Source organism: Hemibagrus wyckioides, linkage group LG09, assembly GCF_019097595.1.
Source record: "Hemibagrus wyckioides isolate EC202008001 linkage group LG09, SWU_Hwy_1.0, whole genome shotgun sequence".
In the NCBI taxonomy this organism is placed as follows: domain Eukaryota; kingdom Metazoa; phylum Chordata; class Actinopteri; order Siluriformes; family Bagridae; genus Hemibagrus; species Hemibagrus wyckioides.
In genome coordinates this window covers 8,698,573-8,721,031 of record NC_080718.1, presented here as the reverse complement: position 1 = coordinate 8,721,031, position 22,459 = coordinate 8,698,573, and the positions used below count along the sequence as shown (strand labels likewise).

The window sequence follows — 22,459 nt, the reverse complement described above, 5'->3', positions numbered from 1 at the left end:
GACACTTCTCCGCTATTTCTAGTGAAACTGGTTTGATTTTATTTACTATTATGTTTAGATTAAATGGGTCCATCCAAGAATTTGTGAACCCCTGGCCAAATAATTGCCTTTTCGGTAATGATGTAACTTACCTACAGCTAGCTACCTGTTGCAGTAGCCTTTTATCGTAATTCTTTTGTATTATTGCACTAGAACTACAATGTGCTTCTTCTGATTTTGGCTGCTTGCGGATCATTGCGATTTAGATTGCATTTAGGTTTATGATAAAGAGTGAGCCCCCAAATCCCGCTATTCTGCCTGTTTATTTCCATGTAAAAAGCAGGTGTACAGCGTGCCTACATAATCTTAGGACTTTAAATACACACAAAAGCGGAAGGATGAAAATGTTTTGAAGATCTGTAAAAAGCAGCTCAAAGATTACTTGTTTATTCATAAACAACATGAAACCACAACATTATACAGCATCAGAGACGCCTCTGCTCCACTCAGACACCTGCTAGTTACAGAAAAAATACAATAAAAGTATCCGCGGTGCAGTGTAGGTTTGACGGAATTGCGCATGCGCAACGCGTAAGATCCGGGCCTGGGGAAGGATGAATGCAAATTTCAAAGATGGCGGCGGAGGGAGGAGGGAAGGAGATGAACGAAATTAAAACTCAGTTCACCACTCGAGAAGGCGCGTACAAACTCCTCACACACTCCGAATATAGCCGCCCCAATAGGGTGCCTTTCAATTCTCAAGGCTCAAATCCCGTCAAAGTCTCTTTCGTGAACGTCAATGACCAGTCTGGCAACGGCGACAGAATCTGCTTCAATGTGGGCCGGGAGCTCTACTTCTACATCTACAAAGGCGTCAGGAAGGTAAACACGACGCACTCGCATCTTTATTTTTTTCCACAGACTCTGTTAGATGACAAACACAGTAAATGAAGCTTTAACATATATCGACCTTTATCTGTAGCCGCTGCAAGCTTGTATGTTTTCATCGCTGTTTTTTTCTTTTTCTTTTTTTAAACGTTATAGCATGTTTGCTATGTAGCTAGCCTGCCCTGCTGCTACACTCTGTTATGGTATGCAGAACAGCTAAGTTGCTATCCGCGTTTTTCCACACCTATGTTCAGAATGATCCCACTTCCAAGCCCTACTATTGGCTTTTTCGTTGATCCTGATTACGAAGCATCCAATCAGATCCGTGCTTTTGAGTAGCAACTTTAGTGAATGAGGCGGGAGTTGTCTAAATATGGGTGGAAGAAATAATACTTTCAAACTAGCTAGGCAGTTTGCTAGCTGGCTAGTTACAGCTTCAAGTCGACCAACAAACTGTCAGCATTAGGCCTAAATCCATCTGTCATGGGCGGCACAGAACCAGCACGTTTGATGGAGTCTCTGCCCTTTCAATGATGAAATGATAGCGCATTTATGCTTGAATGACCTTTGGTGCTATCTGCTGTAAGCGTTAGCTTATGTTATCCAAGTAGCTAGCCACCTTGCATGTTGGTAGATATTGGGATGTACTTGTCCAGCTAAATAGAAGCGGCTTTCTGAAACCAATGATTCAACTGTCTGGTCGAGAGTCGTTCAGTCAGAAAATCCTTTATTAACTGTTGTAACTAGCTCTGGGTGTGTGTGCTATGATGCAAATGGGAATAGATCAGTGTTAAAGCTATATGACATATTCTGTTGCTGTTTTACGAACACGTAGAGATGACTACAAAATATTGCAGAAGTTCTGTACCTGTCTTGCTTTCGTGTGGTGATTAATGTCTCCCTTTTAGTTGCAAACCCAAATTGTGTATATGGATTAGTTAATGCAAAGTGCTAAGTGGCTCAACTGTTTGGCAAGGTAATAGCAGATCGGTTTTGATGTAAAGATGTGTCATTGTGCAGTTACAATTATATTGTTCGTGCAGTTTCCGGTGTTCTGAATCTTTAAAGGAAAGGGTTGTACTGAAATCTGTGTGGTGTGGGTAGCGTTTGAGTTTCTTTTGTTGTTTGTCGCTGTGTTTTCGTTATTCCCCTATTTTGCTATATTTCTTTCACTCTCATGTCACAATTTGACATTGCACTGACGTTAAGAGGAGAAAGAAATGATGGAGTTTATCATTGTTTATGGAGTTATGTCAAATCAACGTGGCTGTGCACATTGTGAACAGTGTAAAGTACACCTACTTTATTCTACTTTTAAATTGGTTTATAGCACTACTGGCTTTAGATCAGTTAATTTACAGATGCAGTGCTGTTAAATCTATAACACTAACCATACAAAACGCTCTTTTGAGAAAGTAATCAACAGCATTGTTTATGACCAACGTCATCTGTTGTCTGCTGTTGTTGATGTGCTGCAATTATAGTCCAAAGTGTTGCAGTGTTTGAAGTTTAGTACCACTTCAGTAGTACAGTCGCCGTAGCAACAATTGTAAGTAGCTTTTTATGAGCTTTAGATGCTCCGACTGAGCAAACAAATGAATCACTTTAAATTAAATCTGAAGCTTTTGACTTGTCCCTCTTTGAGCAGATTGTAACTTGACAGACTGCTGCATTGTTCTCTTTAAGTCTTGATGAAGTAAGGGCGAATGCTGTGTTCAGCTTACCACAGAATTGGGTGTTTGTTTACTGTTCATGCTGTGAGCAGCTATGTTCATTTGACATTACTTGCTGGCCTTGCCTTTTAGGAGACAATAGGAATTTGAGTTGCCCCCACCCCCCCTCCAGTGGGTAGTGACAGCAACATGTCATTGAAAGAACCGGGAATTATTAAGCTTAATAGGCAAGTCTTTCATATTAGAGTGTTGCTTTGAGTGCTCTGACCTGTTTGAGGCATGGACCCCTCAAGACCTCTGAAGATGTGCTGTGATCTGGCACCAAGATGTTAGCAGCAGATCCTTTAAGTCCTGTAGTTGCAAATTGGGGCCTAAATGTATTGGACTTGTTTGTCCAGCATGTCTCATCGATGCTCGTTTGGATTGAGATCTAGGGAATTTAGAGCCCTTAAACCATTCCTGAACAAGTTTTGCAGTGTGACAAGGTACTTTGTCTTGCTGAAAGAAGCTATAAAGAGGTGTACTTGATATGCAGCAATGTTTAGGTATGTGTCAAAGTAACAACCATATGAATGCCAGAATCCAGGTTTTCTCAGCAGAACATTGCCAAAGAATCACACTGGTTCTCCTGGCTTGCCTTCTTCCCTTAGTGTATGTTGGTGCCATCTCTTTCCCAGGTAAGTGACGTGCATCTGGTCATCTACGTAATGTAAAAGAAAACAGAATTCATCAGACCAGGGCTACATTCTTCCATAGCTCCATGGTCTAGTTCTTATGCTCACATGCCTATTGGTTATGCTTTTGGCATCAGTAATTTTGGCAATTTGTGCTACAGTAGCTCTTCTGCAGGATCAGAATAGACAGGCTAGCTTTCACTTCCCACACGCATTAGTGATCCTTGGGTGCATGTGAGCCTGTTACTGGTTCACTTTTGGAAGGTACTATCCATAGGGAATAGCAAGGGATTTGAAGCATTTGGTTGAATATGAGCAGATAATGTAGCCATATACAATTTATCTTGTTGCTTTTGTCAATAGTTAAATAAAAAAATTGTACTATTGTCTAGTCATATATGCCCACGCCACGAGATGAAGTTTCTCCTTCACTCACTCTTTTTCCCCATTTGTTCTGGTGTAAGTTAATCTTTGCTCATCGAACCATAGGATGTTGTTCCAAATATGTACTGGCTTTTTACATGATTTACACATACATGGGAATCTCCAATCATCAACTTGTTTTTGAGACTTTCCCATCATGTGGTGTTGCTGTCTGTTGTGGTCGTCTGTTGATAGTAAAATGGCATGTTTTAGTGATGTAAAAAAAATTAAACTAAGATAAAGGTAGAAAAGGTTCTTGGAAGTTAAATATTAAAGTGAAAAAAATAATAAGAATCATTTTAGGGGGAAAAAAGATCAAAAGAAAAATGTACAATAAACTGGTTGCATAAGGGTACACACCCCTAAACCAATACTTGGTTGAAGCACCTTTATATTTAATAACAGCATTCAATCATTTTTGGGCAAAAGTTGATTAGTTTGGCACATCTTGCCAAATTTGACTGGAGCTATTCATTATTCCCTCCACCCTAATTAAGAAGGGTGATCAAGAAAAGCAGCCTTAATGCATGATGATGCCACATCCATGCTTCAATGTGGGTATGGTGTTCTTTTAATAATGTGCTGTGTTTTTATCGGCAAAGCGTTCAACTTTAGGCAATAACACTAGGCGATAGCACATTTTTTACATGGTTTTGGGACATTGGATGTATTTTTTGCAAGCTTTAGCTAGGCATGGGTGGGCTTATTTTGGTTAAAAAAAAGCTTTTGTATTGCCACATTTGTATATTTGTATGTAGCTCAGATATATTAAGAATTCAGGAGATTGTTGTCACATGTAGCGAGCAAACAGTACTTGCCAGAAATTTCTGCAATTCTTTTAATGTTGCTGTAGGCCTCTTGACAGCCTTCCTGACCAGTGTTCGCCTGGTCAGTATTAGGGGGATGCCCTGTTCTTCACTGTTGAGCCATATTTTCTCCACGTGTTGATTATTGTCTTTACAGTGTTCCATCGTATGTTCAGTGTCTTGTATGTCTTTTGTAACCCTCTCCTAATTGATTTTTTTCAACAATGAGATCTCTTACTGCACGGCATCTGTACAAATACTGTATGGATGTTATCAAGAAGATATCAGAAAAATCCTATAGGAACAGCTGTACTGTGTTTAATCAGTCACTTTAATTGATAGATGGTATATACTAGGGGTGCCACAATGCTCAATATGATATTGAACCGTTCGGTATGACCTCCACAGTCCAATACGTGTATGTGAACCACGTATTTACTCGTGGGGAGGCGTGTCTGTCTCAGCGCGTAGACATACAGTACAGGCAGATCCAATCAGTGAGTGCTAAAGCTAGGGGCACTTAACCATGCTTGTGATGCTGGTGTCAGATTTCACAATCTAACCATGGAGAGCGGTGAAACGAGACAGAAATACTAGGCTTATATTTCTTTCCTATACAACATCAAATGCAGTCTTCACAGGCAAAACCCAGGCTCAACCAGGAAAAGACATTCTGAGCTTTTAATTTATTAAACACTCAATCTAACAAAGGAATCATGGCAGTCATATACTAGTTGATAAATGGGTCGGATTGAACAAAGGGTGCCATGTTGTAAATGAACACCTTTAGATGTAAATATTAAGGAATGAATGCTGAAATTTGAGTTGTATTCATCTTTTCATCTGAAACTCAAATGTCCAGTGTATAGCAAAAACAAAGATTTGGCCATGTCTTGCCAGCACTTTTGGAGGGGACTGTACAACGTGCTGTAATTTCATTTGCCTGATTGGATGGAAATACACTCAAATTAAAGCTGAATGTTGGCAGTTTGAACCTTGTCATTTAATTTTAACTCCAGTATATGGCAATATATAATAACTCAAATTATGGATTATTTATTTATTAGAAAATTTAAAATGAGTTTATTTGTACAACCTTAAATTTATTTGTAAATTGTTTGTATCCTACTCTCTTCTGAGTGTGTGTAAATTTATGCATAAAAAGACTAATTAATGTAAACCTTCGATTGATCAGCTTCAAATTATATTATTTGCAAAGGAGTACTGATTTTTAATATACAAATTATACTGTTAAAAAGTGCTTGCTTACTTCAGTTGCACACACAAATGAAATATGTTTTGTTAATCTGATCATTTCATAAAATTAGCATTAAATATATTTTAAATCATTAATATTAAGATTCTGGAGTAAGATTAAGGTTCCTGGTGACACTGCTGTAATGTAATGACATTACAGTGGACCTTCCAACTAGATAACAATCCAAACACACTGCAAAAGTGGTCAAGAAATGGTTGGCAGAGAACAATATCAACAATATTATATTGTTTTGGAGTGACCAAGCCAGAGTCCAGACCTGATTCCAGTTAAGAATTTGTAGAGAGAAAGCCTTCCAACCTCAAGGATCTGAAGATCTATGCAAAACAGGAGTGGTCCACAATCCCAGTGGAAATGGGGGAAAAAAAACTATAACCAATTATGAAAAACGTTTGATAGCTTTGATGAAAAATAAAGGCTTTGCCATTGATTACTGAGAGAGTATGAATAATTGTGAACATGGAATGTTGTTTTGACAGATTGGCAAAAACATCAAAAAGAAAAAAGGATAATATTATTCAGGAATATTCTCATTAGGGATAAATAGTAACTTTCATTTTTATATCTTTCTATACTTCTTTAAAACTTCTTTGAGACAGTGTCCATTGTTAAAGTCACTATACAGATAAGTGAATTGAATATCCCTAACACAAAGTCTTACTTTCTTTTGTCACCTTTTTGTCATTTCCAGTCAAAAGATGCCTATTTGTCAAGTAAAAATTTACTTTAACTAAATATTTGGCCTAGGTATGAATAATGTCAGACATTATTGTATACACATGTGGACAAAATTGTTGGTACCCTTCCTTTAAAGAAAGAAAACTGAAATAACTTGAAACTGACAAAAGTAGTAATAAACAAAAAAATTACTGAAAATTGGCAAATGAAAGTCAGACATTGCTTTTGAATTTATGGTTCAACAGAAGCATTAAAAAAAAACCTAATGAAATAGGCCTAGACAAAAATGATGGTACAGTCATACACCGCGCTACGTCGTTAATTGGTAAGTTGATTTTTGCCGGAAAGTCGGAAATGCCCCTATAAAGTGCTGTATACGTTCCCTATAATGACACTATGACTGAATATATGTAGTTTCTTATTTTATAAAAAGAATTTTGTTTAGTTTGGTTTTATTAGTAAGGTTGTGCAAAGTGCTGTAAATTGGATTTAATTTTTCAATTTAATATTTAAAAATGAGCGACCTAAAGTCGGAATCGATGTAAGTCGAAACAACGTAAAACGGGGCACTACTGAGAAAAGATTGAAAATAATTTGACCATAGGGACATGTTAAACTAAAGCGTGTTCTATAATTAGCATCACAGGTTTCTTCAAACTTGTAATCAGTCAGTCTGCCTATTTAAAGGGTGAAAAGTAGTCACTGTGCTGCTTGGTATCATTGTGTGCACCACAGTGAACATGGACCACAGAAGAATGTTAAATGTAACGGCTATAAGATCATCTCCAAGCAGCTTGATGTTTCTGTGACTACATTTATACATTTATATTTTCATAAGTTTAAGGTCCACAGGACTGAAGCCATCCTCCCTGGACCTGACTGCTAGAGGAAAATTGATGACAAATTGAAGAGGCAGATAATACAGTGGTAACCAAAGAGCCCAGAACAACTTCCTAAGAGATTAGAAGTGAACTCCAAGGTCAAGGTACATCAGTGTCGGATCACACCATGTGTCGCTGTTTGAGCCAAAGTGGACTTAATGGAGGACGACAATGGAGGACTCCACTGTTGAAAGCAAATCATAAAAAAGTGAGACTGGAATTTGTTAAAATGCATACTGACAAGCCACAAAGCTTCTGGGAGAATGTCCTTTGGACAGATGACAAAACTGGAGCTTTTTGGCAAGTCACATCAGCTCTATGTTTACAGACACAACAATGAAGCATGCAAAGAAAAGACTGTACCTACTGTGAAACATGGAGGAGGCTCTTTTTATATTCTGGGGCTGCTTTGCTGCATCTGACACAGTGTGTCATGAATATGTGCAGGGTCCAATGAAATCTCAAGACCATCAGGGCATTCTGGAGTAAAATGTGTTGCCCAGTGTCAGAAAGTTTGGTCTCAGTCACAGGTCATTGGTTCTCCAAAAGGATAATGGCTAAAAACACCCAAGAACAAAACATTGGACGATTCTGAAGCGGCCTTGTATGAGCCCTGATCTAAATCTTACTGAACATCTGAGGAAAGACCTGAAACATGCAATCTGGAGAAGGTGACCTTAAAACTCTCTTTAAAGGATTCCAACAATTTTGTCCACGTGTGTTCACTTGTGTATGTGTGTGTATTGATTGAGCATTCAGCATAACAGTATTCTGTAAATGTCAGGTATCCTCTGAACAATGGATTCTTCTCTCTGTTGCAGTCAGTGTAGTTCATTCACTCCCTAAAGGCAAACACAGAGAGAGTGAGGAGGAGCTTCTTCCCAGAGGCCATTCAGGCCCTCAACAAGGACAACACTAGAGCTTGGACTTGTCTACACAACACCCACTACCTTAACCTGATTTTTGCACAGCATACATATATTGCATAAACAATTTCTCACACATCATTTTTTTTTTTTTTATTTCTGTTTTTAAATCATGTACAGTCAAAAGGCATTGAACAAAGTGTTGTGTTGTGACAAATAAAAATTTAATGTAAAAAATGTAATTTAAAGTAAACCTGGTACAAACACATTGATGTTAGATGCACAAAAAAATTGAGCTTTTCTATAATACGCATGCCATTTGGCCATCATTTGTTTAATTGCTTTCTCACTGTGAGTGGGTAAATACATGGTCTGCATTGGGCTGTCACATTAAGTTTTACCACCGTATACACTGAAAGTTTAATGAACTGATGAAAGTAACCTAATGAGCATGAAACTACTTTCTGTACACCAGGTTTAAAAGTACTGCTTATAAAAGTAGTTATAGCCTCCTGTTCTGATGACACTTTCTTTGCAGCATTCCATTGCCTTGCAGTTTCCTCAAGGGCACATACAAATATTTATATAGCTTGTTTTCAACTCCACAAATTAAAGTATTTTGTCAGTTAAGTATTCAAGCATACACTGATCAGCCATAACATTATGAGCACTGACAGGTGAAGTGAATAACTGATTATCTCATCATGGCACCTGTTAGTGGGTGGGATATATTAGGCAGCAAGTGAACATGTTGATGTGATGTGTTAGAAGCAGGAAAAATTGGCAAGTGTAAGGATTTGAACGAGTATGACAAGGGCCAAATTGTGATGGCTAGATGACTAGATCAGAGTATCTCCAAAACTGCAACTGGGGTGTTCCCGGTCTGCAGTGGTCAGTATCTGTCAAAAGTGGTCCAAGGAAGGAACAGTGGTGAACCAGCAACAGGGCCTGGATGGCCAAGGCTCACTGATCCACATGGGGAGCTACTGTTCAAATTGCTGAAGAAGTTAATGCTGGTTCTGATAGAAACACACAATGCATTGCAGTTTGTTCCATATGGGGCTGCATAGCCGCAGAGCATTCAGGGTACCCATGCTGACCCCTGTGCACTGCCAAAAGTGCCAACAATGGGCACGTGAGCATCAGAACTGGACCATGGAGCAATGGTAGAAGGTGAACTGGTCTGATGAATCACGTTTTTTTTAATTAATTAATTTTTTTTTTTTTTTTAAACACATCACGTGGATGGCTGGGTGTGTGTGCATCTCTTACCTAGGGAACACATGGTACCAGGATGCACTGTGAGAAGAATGCAAGCTGGCAGAGGCAGTGTCATGCTTCGGGCAATGTTCTGCTGGGAAACCTTGGGTCCTGCCATCCATGTGGATGTTACTTTAACACGTACCACCTACCTAAGCATTGTTGCAGACGGTATTCCGTGATGTCTATGGCCTCTATCAGCAGGATAATGCGCCATGCCACAAAGCAAAAATGGTTCAGGAATGGTTTGATGAGCACAGCACCGTGTTTGAGGTGTTGACCTTAATTCCCCAGAGCTCACTCCAATTGAGTGTCTGTGGGATGTGCTGGACAAACAAGTCCGATCCATGGAGGCTCCACCTCGCAACTTACAGGACTTAAAGGATCTGCTGCTAACATCTTGGTGCCCGATACCACAGCACACCTTCAGGGATCTAGTGGAGTATATGTCTTGAAAGGTCAGGGTTGTTTTGGCAGCAAAAAGGGGACCAACACAATATTAGGCAGGTGGTCATAATGTTATGCTTGATCGGTGTATATTTGCCTAAATAGCATAAATAGTGTTTTAACATGGGGGTGTGAAAAGACAAAAAAAGGCCAGTGGAGTTTCTGTTTATTAAAACATTTTTCAAAGTTTCTGTACAGTCTTCTCAAAATCAAATATCTTGTCTGTTTTTGCATGTTTCATGGTCTACAGGCTGCTGACCTAAGTAAGCCGATAGACAAGAGGATATACAAGGGAACACAGCCCACTTGCCATGACTTTAACCATCTCACTGCCACAGCTGAGAGCGTGTCGCTGCTTGTGGGCTTCTCAGCTGGACAAGTACAACTTATTGACCCCATCAAGAAAGAGACGAGTAAGCTCTTCAATGAAGAAGTAAGTCTGTGAAAGACTGTGCCAGGATTTTAATCCATTTCTACTGTTTGTGGCTCTTTGTCAAAAAATAGCAAATGTTGTTACAAGCATGCTTTAATGATGTATAAAGATATTAAACTGATACAAATTTTTATTTGTATTTATATTTTACATTTTTATAATTTTTCCACTGCACTTTTAATTGTACCATTAATAATATTTGTATAGTGATCTCAGGGCAATAATCTATGAAATTATTTTTAAGTTAAAGAAACCAGTCCAACAGCATTTCATTTTCAATTTTGCACATTTGTTGCATAATTAGTTGTGATAATTTAGCTGAAATCTCATTTTATACATGTAACCAATAGATGACCAACATGCTGCTGATCTTCTAACAAAACTTTTTTTTCTTCCTCTCCATCACCCACTCTCACTCTTCAATGACCAATAACCACCCTCAGAGACTAATAGACAAATCTAGAGTGACATGTGTGAAATGGGTGCCCGGCTCTGAGAGCCTCTTCCTTGTAGCCCATTCCAGTGGGAGCATGTATCTGTACAATGTGGAGCATGCTTGCGGTACTGCAGCACCCCACTACCAGCTGCTCAAGCAAGGCGAGAGTTACACTGTGCACACATGCAAGAGCAAGTCAACGCGCAACCCTTTGCTGAAGTGGACAGTAGGTGAGGGTGCATTGAATGAGTTTGCTTTCTCACCTGATGGCAAGTTTGTGGCATGTGCAAGCCAGGATGGTTTCCTGCGGGTGTTCCACTTCGATGGTGCTGAGCTGCATGGAACTATGCGCAGCTATTTTGGTGGCCTGCTTTGTGTTTGCTGGAGCCCAGATGGTCGCTATGTAGTAGCGGGTGGTGAGGATGACCTGGTGACTGTGTGGTCATTCAGTGAGCGGCGTGTAGTTGCTCGAGGCCATGGTCACAAGTCCTGGGTAAGTGTAGTTGCCTTTGACCACTACACCACCAGCGTAGAGGAGACTGAACCCAATGAGTTCAGTGGCAGTGATGACGATCTGCAGGAGCAGGCACTCACAGGCCGTGAGCGTGCCAACAGCACACACTCGCGCCTCTCAAAACGAAACTCCACAGATGGACGGCCACTCAGCGTAACCTACCGATTTGGATCTGTGGGACAGGACACTCAGTTGTGCCTATGGGACTTGACAGAGGACATTTTGTTCCCACATCTACCGTTATCTCGAACGAGAACCCATACCAATGTAATGAATGCCACAAGTCTCCCAGCCTCTGGAAGTGGAGGAGGAGTAAGTGGAGGAGGAGGTGGAACAATAATCACAAGCATCAACAACCCAAGTGCCAATGGAGGAAGCAGCAGCAGCAGCAACAGTGGCTCTAATACACCAGGCAACTCTATGCCTGCACCGCTGCCACGCTCCAACAGCCTTCCACACTCGGCTGCCTCCAGTGGCAGTGGCAACAGCAAAAGTGGCACGATGGACAACACCAATGCAGTTCCTTCAAGTGTAAGCAAGTTTGCTACATTGGCACTGCATGAGCGTAAGGAGCGACACCATGACAAGGAGCACAAGCGCAACCACAGCATGGGCCACATCAGCAGCAAAAGCAGTGACAAACTGCATTTGCTCACTAAGACCAGCAGAGCGGACGCAGCCAAGACGCTGGGCACACCGCTCTGTCCACGAATGGAGGATGTGCCACTGCTTGAGCCGCTCATTTGCAAGAAAATAGCACATGAGAGGCTCACCGTACTTATCTTTCTTGAGGACTGCATAGTCACTGCATGTCAGGAGGGATTTATTTGCACGTGGGCCAGGCCTGGGAAAGTGGTAAGTTCCATGTAAATCCAAATTGCATTCAGATTTTAGGCATAGCTATTCTGCCTTATTCTTCCAAGAAACCTAAGCATGTATATGTGAATGCTATTAAATAAATACCTTTTCAATATTCTAATATTTAAAAAAAAAAAAAAAAAAGTTATTATACCTTTGCCCCTAACTGTTACCAGTTGACAGAGATCTTGCTCATTATTTTGGACAGGTATAGGCTGAAGCAATGCTAATATGGTGGAGAGGAAAGAAGTGGCATGGCCAAAAATGTAGTTTATGTATGTTAATACAGCAAAAATACTGAAAACTGAATTCTTGTTCAATACAAGAATTAAAATGTTTAAGTGTCCAAAATTTTGATTCAGTTCTATTTTATGTCACACTTAAGATTTTAATTTTTACTTAGTAAATAAACCTAATGAGAGATTTATGATTAATTACATTTTGCTTCTGTTTCTTTCTGAAGTTTTGCTTAGGTCCATTTGAGGCTTAGGTTGGAATAGTGCTACAAAATTGGCTAAACGGAGCAGCATATTATAAAATACAATTTTTTTTTGTTGGATCCAACACTGCAGGCACCTCATTTAAATCTAAGCTGTGCAACTGTATAGCCATAGCAGTGGGTCAAATCGTCTGCTCCAAAATCACTCGAAACAAATATGTAAGCCTATTCATGCCCGAATTAATTATGCAGCAATAAATAAATGTAAAAAATGTCCAGTTATGACATTTACTTCAAAAGCGACAAAAAAGTGTCCTTAAGAACTGGATAGTAAAAAAATTACCTCTTGTGATTTGTTCATTTTTATTTATCAAACTTGCGCTTGTTTCTAACTCCAAGAAGGATTTTTTTTGCTTGTAGTGTCTAGGTACATAAAGCTAAGGTTACACACCTTTTGATTAGAGCTTGGCACAGAAAGCCTTTTCTGCCCAACTAACCACCAGTCAGAAATGTCACATTAACCCTTTAGAAAAGGCCAAGATATTCCACACAGCCAAAAGAACAGGGACAAGATATTCCACACAGCCAAAAGAACAGGGACAAGATATACCACACAGACAAAATATTAGGGACAAGATATTCCACACAGACAAAAGAACAGGGACAAGATATTCCACACAGCCAAAAGAACAGGGACAAGATATTCCACACAGCCAAAATATTAGGGACAAGATATACCACACAGACAAAATATTAGGGACAAGATATTCCACACAGCCAAAATATTAGGGACAAGATATTCCACACAGACAAAATATTAGGGACAAGATATACCACACAGACAAAATATTAGGGACAAGATATTCCACACAGCCAAAATATTAGGGACAAGATATTCCACACAGCCAAAATATTAGGGACAAGATATTCCACACAGCCAAAATATTAGGGACAAGATATTCCACACAGCCAAAATATTAGGGACAAGATATACCACACAGACAAAATATTAGGGACAAGATATTCCACACAGCCAAAATATTAGGGACAAGATATTCCACACAGCCAAAATATTAGGGACAAGATATTCCACACAGCCAAAATATTAGGGACAAGATATTCCACACAGCCAAAAGAACAGGGACAAGATATACCACACAGCCAAAATATTAGGGACAAGATATACCACACAGCCAAAATATTAGGGACAAGATATACCACACAGACAAAATATTAGGGACAAGATATACCACACAGACAAAATATTAGGGACAAGATATTCCACACAGCCAAAATATTAGGGACAAGATATTCCACACAGTCAAAATATTAAGGACAAGATATACCACACAGACAAAAGAACAGGGACAAGATATTCCACACAGTCAAAATATTAGGGACAAGATATTCCACACAGCCAAAATATTAGGGACAAGATATTCCACGCAGCCAAAATATTAGGGACAAGATATTCCACGCAGCCAAAATATTAGGGACAAGATATTCCACACAGCCAAAAGAACAGGGACAAGATATACCACACAGCCAAAATATTAGGGACAAGATATACCACACAGCCAAAAGAACAGGGACAAGATATACCACACAGACAAAATATTAGGGACAAGATATTCCACACAGACAAAATATTAGGGACAAGATATTCCACACAGTCAAAATATTAGGGACAAGATATTCCACACAGTCAAAATATTAAGGACAAGATATACCACACAGTCAAAAGAACAGGGACAAGATATTCCACACAGACAAAAGAACAGGGACAAGATATTCCACACAGTCAAAATATTAGGGACAAGATATTCCACACAGCCAAAAGAACAGGGACAAGATATTCCACACAGACAAAAGAACAGGGACAAGATATTCCACACAGACAAAAGAACAGGGACAAGATATTCCACACAGTCAAAATATTAGGGACAAGATATTCCACACAGCCAAAATATTAGGGACAAGATATTCCACGCAGCCAAAATATTAGGGACAAGATATACCACACAGACAAAATATTAGGGACAAGATATACCCCACAGACAAAAGAACAGGGACAAGATATACCACACAGACAAGAGAACAGGGACAAGATATTACACAGCCAAAATATTAGGGACAAGATATTCCACACAGCCAAAATGTTAGGGACAAGATATTCCACACAGCCAAAATGTTAGGGACAAGATATTCCACACAGCCAAAATGTTAGGGACAAGATATTCCACACAGCCAAAATATTAGGGACAAGATATTCCACACAGCCAAAATATTAGGGACAAGATATACCACACAGTCAACAGAACAGGGACAAGATATTCCACACAGCCAAAAGAACAGGGACGATATACACCACACAGCCAAAATATTAGGGACGATATATACCACACAGCCAAAAGAACAGGGACGATATACACCACACAGCCAAAATATTAGGGACAAGATATACCACACAGACTAAAGAACAGGGACAAGATATTCCACACAGCCAAAATATTAGGGACAAGATATGCCACACAGACAAAATATTAGGGACAAGATATTCCACACAGTCAAAATATTAAGGACAAGATATTCCACACAGACAAAAGAACAGGGACAAGATATTCCACACAGTCAAAATATTAGGGACAAGATATACCACACAGCCAAAAGAACAGGGACAAGATATTCCACACAGTCAAAATATTAGGGACAAGATATGCCACACAGACAAAATATTAGGGACAAGATATTCCACACAGTCAAAATATTAAGGACAAGATATACCACACAGCCAAAAGAACAGGGACAAGATATACCACACAGCCAAAATATTAGGGACAAGATATTCCACACAGCCAAAATATTAGGGACAAGATATTCCACACAGCCAAAAGAACAGGGACAAGATATACCACACAGCCAAAATATTAGGGACAAGATATTCCACCCAGCCAAAATATTAGGGACAAGATATTCCACCCAGCCAAAATATTAGGGACAAAATATACCACACAGTCAAAATATTAGGGACAAGATATACCACACAGCCAAAAGAACAGGGACAAGATATTCCACCCAGTCAAAATATTAGGGACAAGATATACCACACAGACAAAAGAACAGGGACAAGATATTCCACACAGACAAAATATTAGGGACAAGATATTCCACACAGTCAAAATATTAGGGACAAGATATTCCACACAGCCAAAATATTAGGGACAAGATATTCCACACAGCCAAAATATTAGGGACAAGATATTCCACACAGCCAAAATATTAGGGAAGTGGTTAAGGCTCTGGGTCGTTGACCGGAAGATCAGGGGTTCAAGCCCCAGCACCGCCAATTTGCCACGTTTGGGCCCTTGAGCAAGGCCCTTAACCCTCTCTGCTCCAGGGGCGCCGTATCATGGCTGACCCTGCGCTCTGACCCCAACCTCCAAGGATGGGATATGCGAAGAAAGAATTTCACCGTGCTGTAATGTATATGTGACCAATAAAGGCTGTTTCATAGTAGTAGGGACAAGATATTCCACACAGTCAAAATATTAGGGACAAGATGTACCACACAGCCAAAATATTAGGGACAAGATATACCACACAGCCAAAATATTAGAGACAAGATATACCACACAGCCAAAATATTAGGGACAAGATATTCCACACAGCCAAAATATTAGGGACAAGATATTCCACGCAGCCAAAATATTAGGGACAAGATATTCCACGCAGCCAAAATATTAGGGACAAGATATTCCACGCAGCCAAAATATTAGGGACAAGATATTCCACGCAGCCAAAATATTAGGGACAAGATATACCACGCAGCCAAAATATTAGGGACAAGATATACCACGCAGCCAAAATATTAGGGACAAGATATACCACGCAGCCAAAATATTAGGGACAAGATATACCACGCAGCCAAAATATTAGGGACAAGATATACCACGCAGCCAAAATATTAGGGACAAGATATACCACGCAGACAAAATATTAGGGACAAGATATTCCACACAGCCAAAATATTAGGGACAAGATATACCACACAGACAAAATATTAGGGACAAGATATACCACACAGACAAAATATTAGGGACAAGATACACCACACAGACAAAATATTAGGGACAAGATTTACCACACAGTCAAAAGAACAGGGACAAGATATACCACACAGACAAAATATTAGGGACAATATATACCACACAGTCAAAAGAACAGGGACAAGATATTCCACCCAGTCAAAAGAACAGGGACAAGATATTCCACACAGTCAAAAGAACAGGGACAAGATATTCCACACAGTCAAAAGAACTGGGACAAGATATTCCACACAGTCAAAAGAACAGGGACAAGATATTCCACACAGACAAAATATTAGGGACAAGATATACCACACAGATAAAATATTAGGGACAAGATATACCACACAGATAAAATATTAGGGACAAGATATTCCACACAGCCAAAATATTAGGGCGCACACAGCCAAAACATTAGGGACAAGATATACCACACAGACAAAATATTAGGGACAAGATATACCACACAGACAAAAGAACAGGGACAAGATATACCACACAGTCAAAATATTAGGGACAAGATATTCCACACAGACAAAATATTAGGGACAAGATATACCACACAGCCAAAATATTAGGGACAAGATATTCCACACAGCCAAAATATTAGGGACAAGATATACCACACAGCCAAAATATTAGGGACAAGATATTCCACACAGTCAAAATATTAGGGACAATATATACCACACAGCCAAAAGAACAGGGACAAGATATTCCACCCAATCAAAATATTAGGGACAAGATGTACCACACAGCCAAAAGAAGAGGGACAAGATATTCCACACAGACAAAATATTAGGGACAAGATATACCACACAGATAAAATATTAGGGACAAGATATACCACACAGCCAAAAGAACAGGGACAAGATATTCCACACAGTCAAAAGAACTGGGACAAGATATACCACACAGTCAAAAGAACAGGGACAAGATATACCACACAGTCAAAAGAACAGGGACAAGATATACCACACAGTCAAAAGAACAGGGACAAGATATTCCACACAGTCAAAAGAACAGGGACAAGATATTCCACACAGTCAAAATATTAGGGACAAGATATTCCACACAGTCAAAAGAACTGGGACAAGATATACCACACAGTCAAAAGAACAGGGACAAGATATTCCACACAGTCAAAAGAACTGGGACAAGATATACCACACAGTCAAAAGAACAGGGACAAGATATTCCACACAGTCAAAAGAACTGGGACAAGATATTCCACACAGTCAAAATATTAGGGACAAGATATTCCACACAGCTAAAATATTAGGGACAAGATATTCCACACAGCCAAAATATTAGGGACAAGATATTCCACATAGCCAAAATATTAGGGATAATATATACCACACAGCCAAAATATTAGGGACAAGATATACCACACAGCCAAAATATTAGGGACAAGATATACCACACAGCCAAAATATTAGGGACAAGATATTCCACATAGCCAAAATATTAGGGATAATATATACCACACAGCCAAAATATTAGGGACAAGATATACCACACAGCCAAAATATTAGGGACAAGATATTCCACATAGCCAAAATATTAGGGATAATATATACCACACAGCCAAAATATTAGGGACAAGATATACCACACAGCCAAAATATTAGGGACAAGATATACCACACAGCCAAAATATTAGGGACAAGATATACCACACAGACAAAAGAACAGGGACAAGATATACCACACAGTCAAAAGAACAGGGACAAGATATACCACACAGACAAAATATTAGGGACAAGATATACCACACAGCCAAAAGAACAGGGACAAGATATTCCACACAGACAAAATATTAGGGACAAGATATACCACACAGATAAAATATTAGGGACAAGATATTCCACACAGCCAAAATATTAGGGACAAGATATACCATACAGACAAAATATTAGGGCGCACACAGCCAAAACATTAGGGACAAGATATACCACACAGCCAAAAGAACAGGGACAAGATATTCCACACAGTCAAAAGAACAGGGACAAGATATTCCACACAGACAAAATATTAGGGACAAGATATACCACACAGACAAAATATTAGGGACAAGATATACCACACAGTCAAAATATTAGGGACAAGATATACCACACAGTCAAAAGAACAGGGACAAGATATACCACACAGACAAAATATTAGGGACAAGATATACCACACAGCCAAAAGAACAGGGACAAGATATTCCACACAGACAAAATATTAGGGACAAGATATTCCACACAGCCAAAATATTAGGGACAAGATATACCACACAGACAAAATATTAGGGACAAGATATACCACACAGACAAAAGAACATGGACAAGATACACCACACAGACAAAATATTAGGGACAAGATTTACCACACAGTCAAAAGAACAGGGACAAGATATACCACACAGACAAAATATTAGGGACAATATATACCACACAGTCAAAAGAACAGGGACAAGATACATCACACAGCCAAAATATTAGGGACAAGATGTACCACACAGACAAAATATTAGGGACAAGATATTCCACACAGCCAAAATATTAGGGACAAGATATACCATACAGACAAAATATTAGGAACAAGATATTCCACACAGACAAAATATTAGGGACAAGATATACCACACAGACAAAAGAACAGGGACAAGATATACCACACAGACAAAATATTAGGGACAAGATATTCCACACAGACAAAATATTAGGGACAAGATATACCACACAGACAAAAGAACAGGGACAAGATATACCACACAGACAAAATATTAGGGACAAGATATTCCACACAGTCAAAAGAACAGGGACAAGATATTCCACACAGACAAAATATTAGGGACAAGATATACCACACAAACAAAATATTAGGGACAAGATATACCACACAGACAAAATATTAGGGACAAGATATACCACGCAGACAAAATATTAGGGACAAGATATACCACACAGCCAAAAGAACAGGGACAAGATATACCACACAGACAAAATATTAGGGACAAGATATACCACACAGACAAAATATTAGGGACAAGATATACCACACAGACAAAATATTAGGGACAAGATATACCACACAGACAAAAGAACAGGGACAAGATATACCACACAGACAAAATATTAGGGACAAGATATACCACACAGACAAAATATTAGGGACAAGATATACCACACAGGCAAAAGAACAGGGACAAGATATACCACACAGTCAAAAGAACAGGGACAAGATATACCACACAGACAAAATATTAGGGACAAGATATACCACACAGACAAAATATTAGGGACAAGATATTCCACCCAGTCAAAATATTAGGGACAAGATATACCACACAGCCAAAAGAACAGGGACAAGATATTCCACACAGCCAAAAGAACAGGGACACTCCTCCTAATTATTGGGTTTAGATGTCTTGGCCACACCTTTTTCTAAGAGGTGCATAAATTCAATTTTGAGCTCTGTGCATATGCTGTGAGGTTTTTTTTTCTTGATTGTTTTTGTCATTATGGGCATTAGTCTTTCAGTGGAGAAAGATATCCCCACTGTAACATAGTCACACAACCAGTCCTCCATTAGTATAATTCATCAACCCTCTTTACCACTGTTAGAACAGCAGGTTTTTGATTAAAACATTTTCTCCTGAAGGCTGTACATGGTGGTCTGTTTTTCTAGACATTGACCTGCCATTAACTCCAGCTAAAATGTCCTGGGAGATCAAAGACCTGAATTTTATGAAAACAATTAGTATCATACTTATTTTGTGATGTAAAGAGGAATAATGAAATGATGAGAGCAATGTCCCTTTTTTTAACAAAAGCCATAGCACAGTATTATGAGCCCCTAGAACACTAGATGCAGATCCAACCTTACAGTTGTGATTTCCTCTTTACTCTCCACACTGACCATAATATCTCTGTGAATGAAATTTCACGTTTTTAAACATCAAAAATTTGGAAATGCTCTTACGAATGTATTTGTCTTCCTTTTCAGGGTTTATTGTCATCCCAAAATCAAGCCAACTCCCCCAGTGGAACAGTAGTATAGCCACATTTCTGCTGCTAAGAACCCTACATCACATCAAGCTGTCAACATACAGAGCCCTGTGCTGCTCTTCACGTTTAGAGCATTGCGTCTTTTTGTTCTGTCTTTCTTCCTTATGTCTGTTGTATTTCCTCCCATTTAATCTGTCATTGGTTGCCTCACATGCACTGTGGACATGCGAATACTGTGCACAAATGGAAACAGTGTGGTGCAGTGATGGACTGTGGCCATGGTGATGTTGTGCCCCTCCCTTTTTCTCTTTTCAAAGAAAAGTATTTATTTTTGGTTATTTTCTTTCTCACACAAACATTTCACTTCTCCTTTCTGATGCGAGTGTGACTGTATTGAGGAATTCATTTGGAAACCAGGGGCTAAAGAGAATACAAGGTCTTGCTTCCATCCAAATTCTTTTTCTTTGTTCTTTTCTTACATATGGAATCACTCCCCCCAACCCCACACTTTAAGAACTTTGCACTGATTTTATTTTGATTTTCTCTTTTTTGTAACTACTATAAAGGATAAAAAGACAAAAAAAACGATCTGGGGATGGCCTTGATGCACTTGGCTTTATTATCCTCTGGCTTGAAATTTGAATCTGAATAGCTGGATGCTGCAATCAAAGTGTTTAGTTTTGTTTTTTGTTTTTTTTTGTTTTTTAATTTTTTTTTTTAAAGAAAATTGTTTGCACTTAATAGTTTATTAGAAGAGAATGGCTTTACATTTTGTGTGCAAGGACTCACAGACTGGTATAACATGGAGAAATGAAATGATTTAAAAAAAAAACAACTTTGTATCTATTGAGCATTTATTTTAATATTGTTTCAGAGTAAAATCTGCTTTGTATTATATGTATAATATTGTAATTCAGTGATTAATGGGGCAAAAGCAAATGATCAGTACTACTCTAGTGGACGTTTTGTCATCAATAAAGGAAATAGTGATATTTCTAAGGCAGAAAAATTCACAATGATATTAAAAAAAAATCTTGAATATGCAGATTTCTGCTATTTTTTCTTTCATCTTGACTTCATCCAGATGTATTTTGATATAGGAGATTTATGTGTCAAAAGGCTTAAACCTTTTAGCAAATATGTTTGTTATAAATTCACAAAATGCAGTGTTGTCTGCAAACAGCTGAACTCAAAAATTCTAATGTGTGAAGCTCAGGAAGTCTGGCAGACAAAAAGTGTAATAAGGTCTGAGTTCATTTTTCTGCTTAGCAGCAGCAATGCTATTCTGCATAACTATACTAAATCACCCCCACTAGGAATGACTTCAGTAGTTATGAAATTGATTGGTAATACCTCACCATGTGACAACAGCTAATGTTTTAATGTACCTTTTTGTGACTACCAATCATTGTTAATGCACCACACAGTGAAACCACACTAAATGGGAAAGGCAAGGATGCTTCAGTGGTCACATTTTATGTTGTTAACATTTTTACCGTTCACATTTTGTTCTTCATTAAAAAAAAGTTCAGTGACATTTGGCCTTGTGATTTGATTGTGATTCTAGACTGTGGTGTATAATTCACTGTCATCATCATCTGTTCTGTTAAAGTGAAATGCTTCTTATTTTTATGTCTTATAAAATAATCTATACCATTAATATAGAATGACTTTTCTTAGGCCTCTTTTCAAAAACTTTTTCTTCTTAACTTGGAGTAAAAAAGATCATGATGATGATAACCAACAGGTTACATTTAAATGAAGTTAATTCAAGTTATGTGCACATTTAAATGTTGGGGGAAATGGATTTAAAGGCAGAAAACTGAGATGTCTTTGGCAAAACAC

At 38.7% G+C, this 22,459-nt stretch overlaps 1 protein-coding gene across 1 annotated transcript; it reads left to right on the top strand.

The window, feature by feature from the left end:
• The first annotated feature begins 583 nt into the window (after positions 1–583).
• Positions 584–22,194, top strand: wdr20a (WD repeat domain 20a). Its single transcript, XM_058399563.1, has 4 exons — positions 584–861; positions 10,102–10,284; positions 10,728–12,089; positions 20,613–22,194. Exons 1-4 carry the CDS (start codon positions 598–600, stop codon positions 20,664–20,666), a joined length of 1,863 nt encoding a protein of 620 aa, XP_058255546.1. The 5' UTR covers positions 584–597; the 3' UTR covers positions 20,667–22,194.
• Positions 22,195–22,459: the final 265 nt, after the last annotated feature.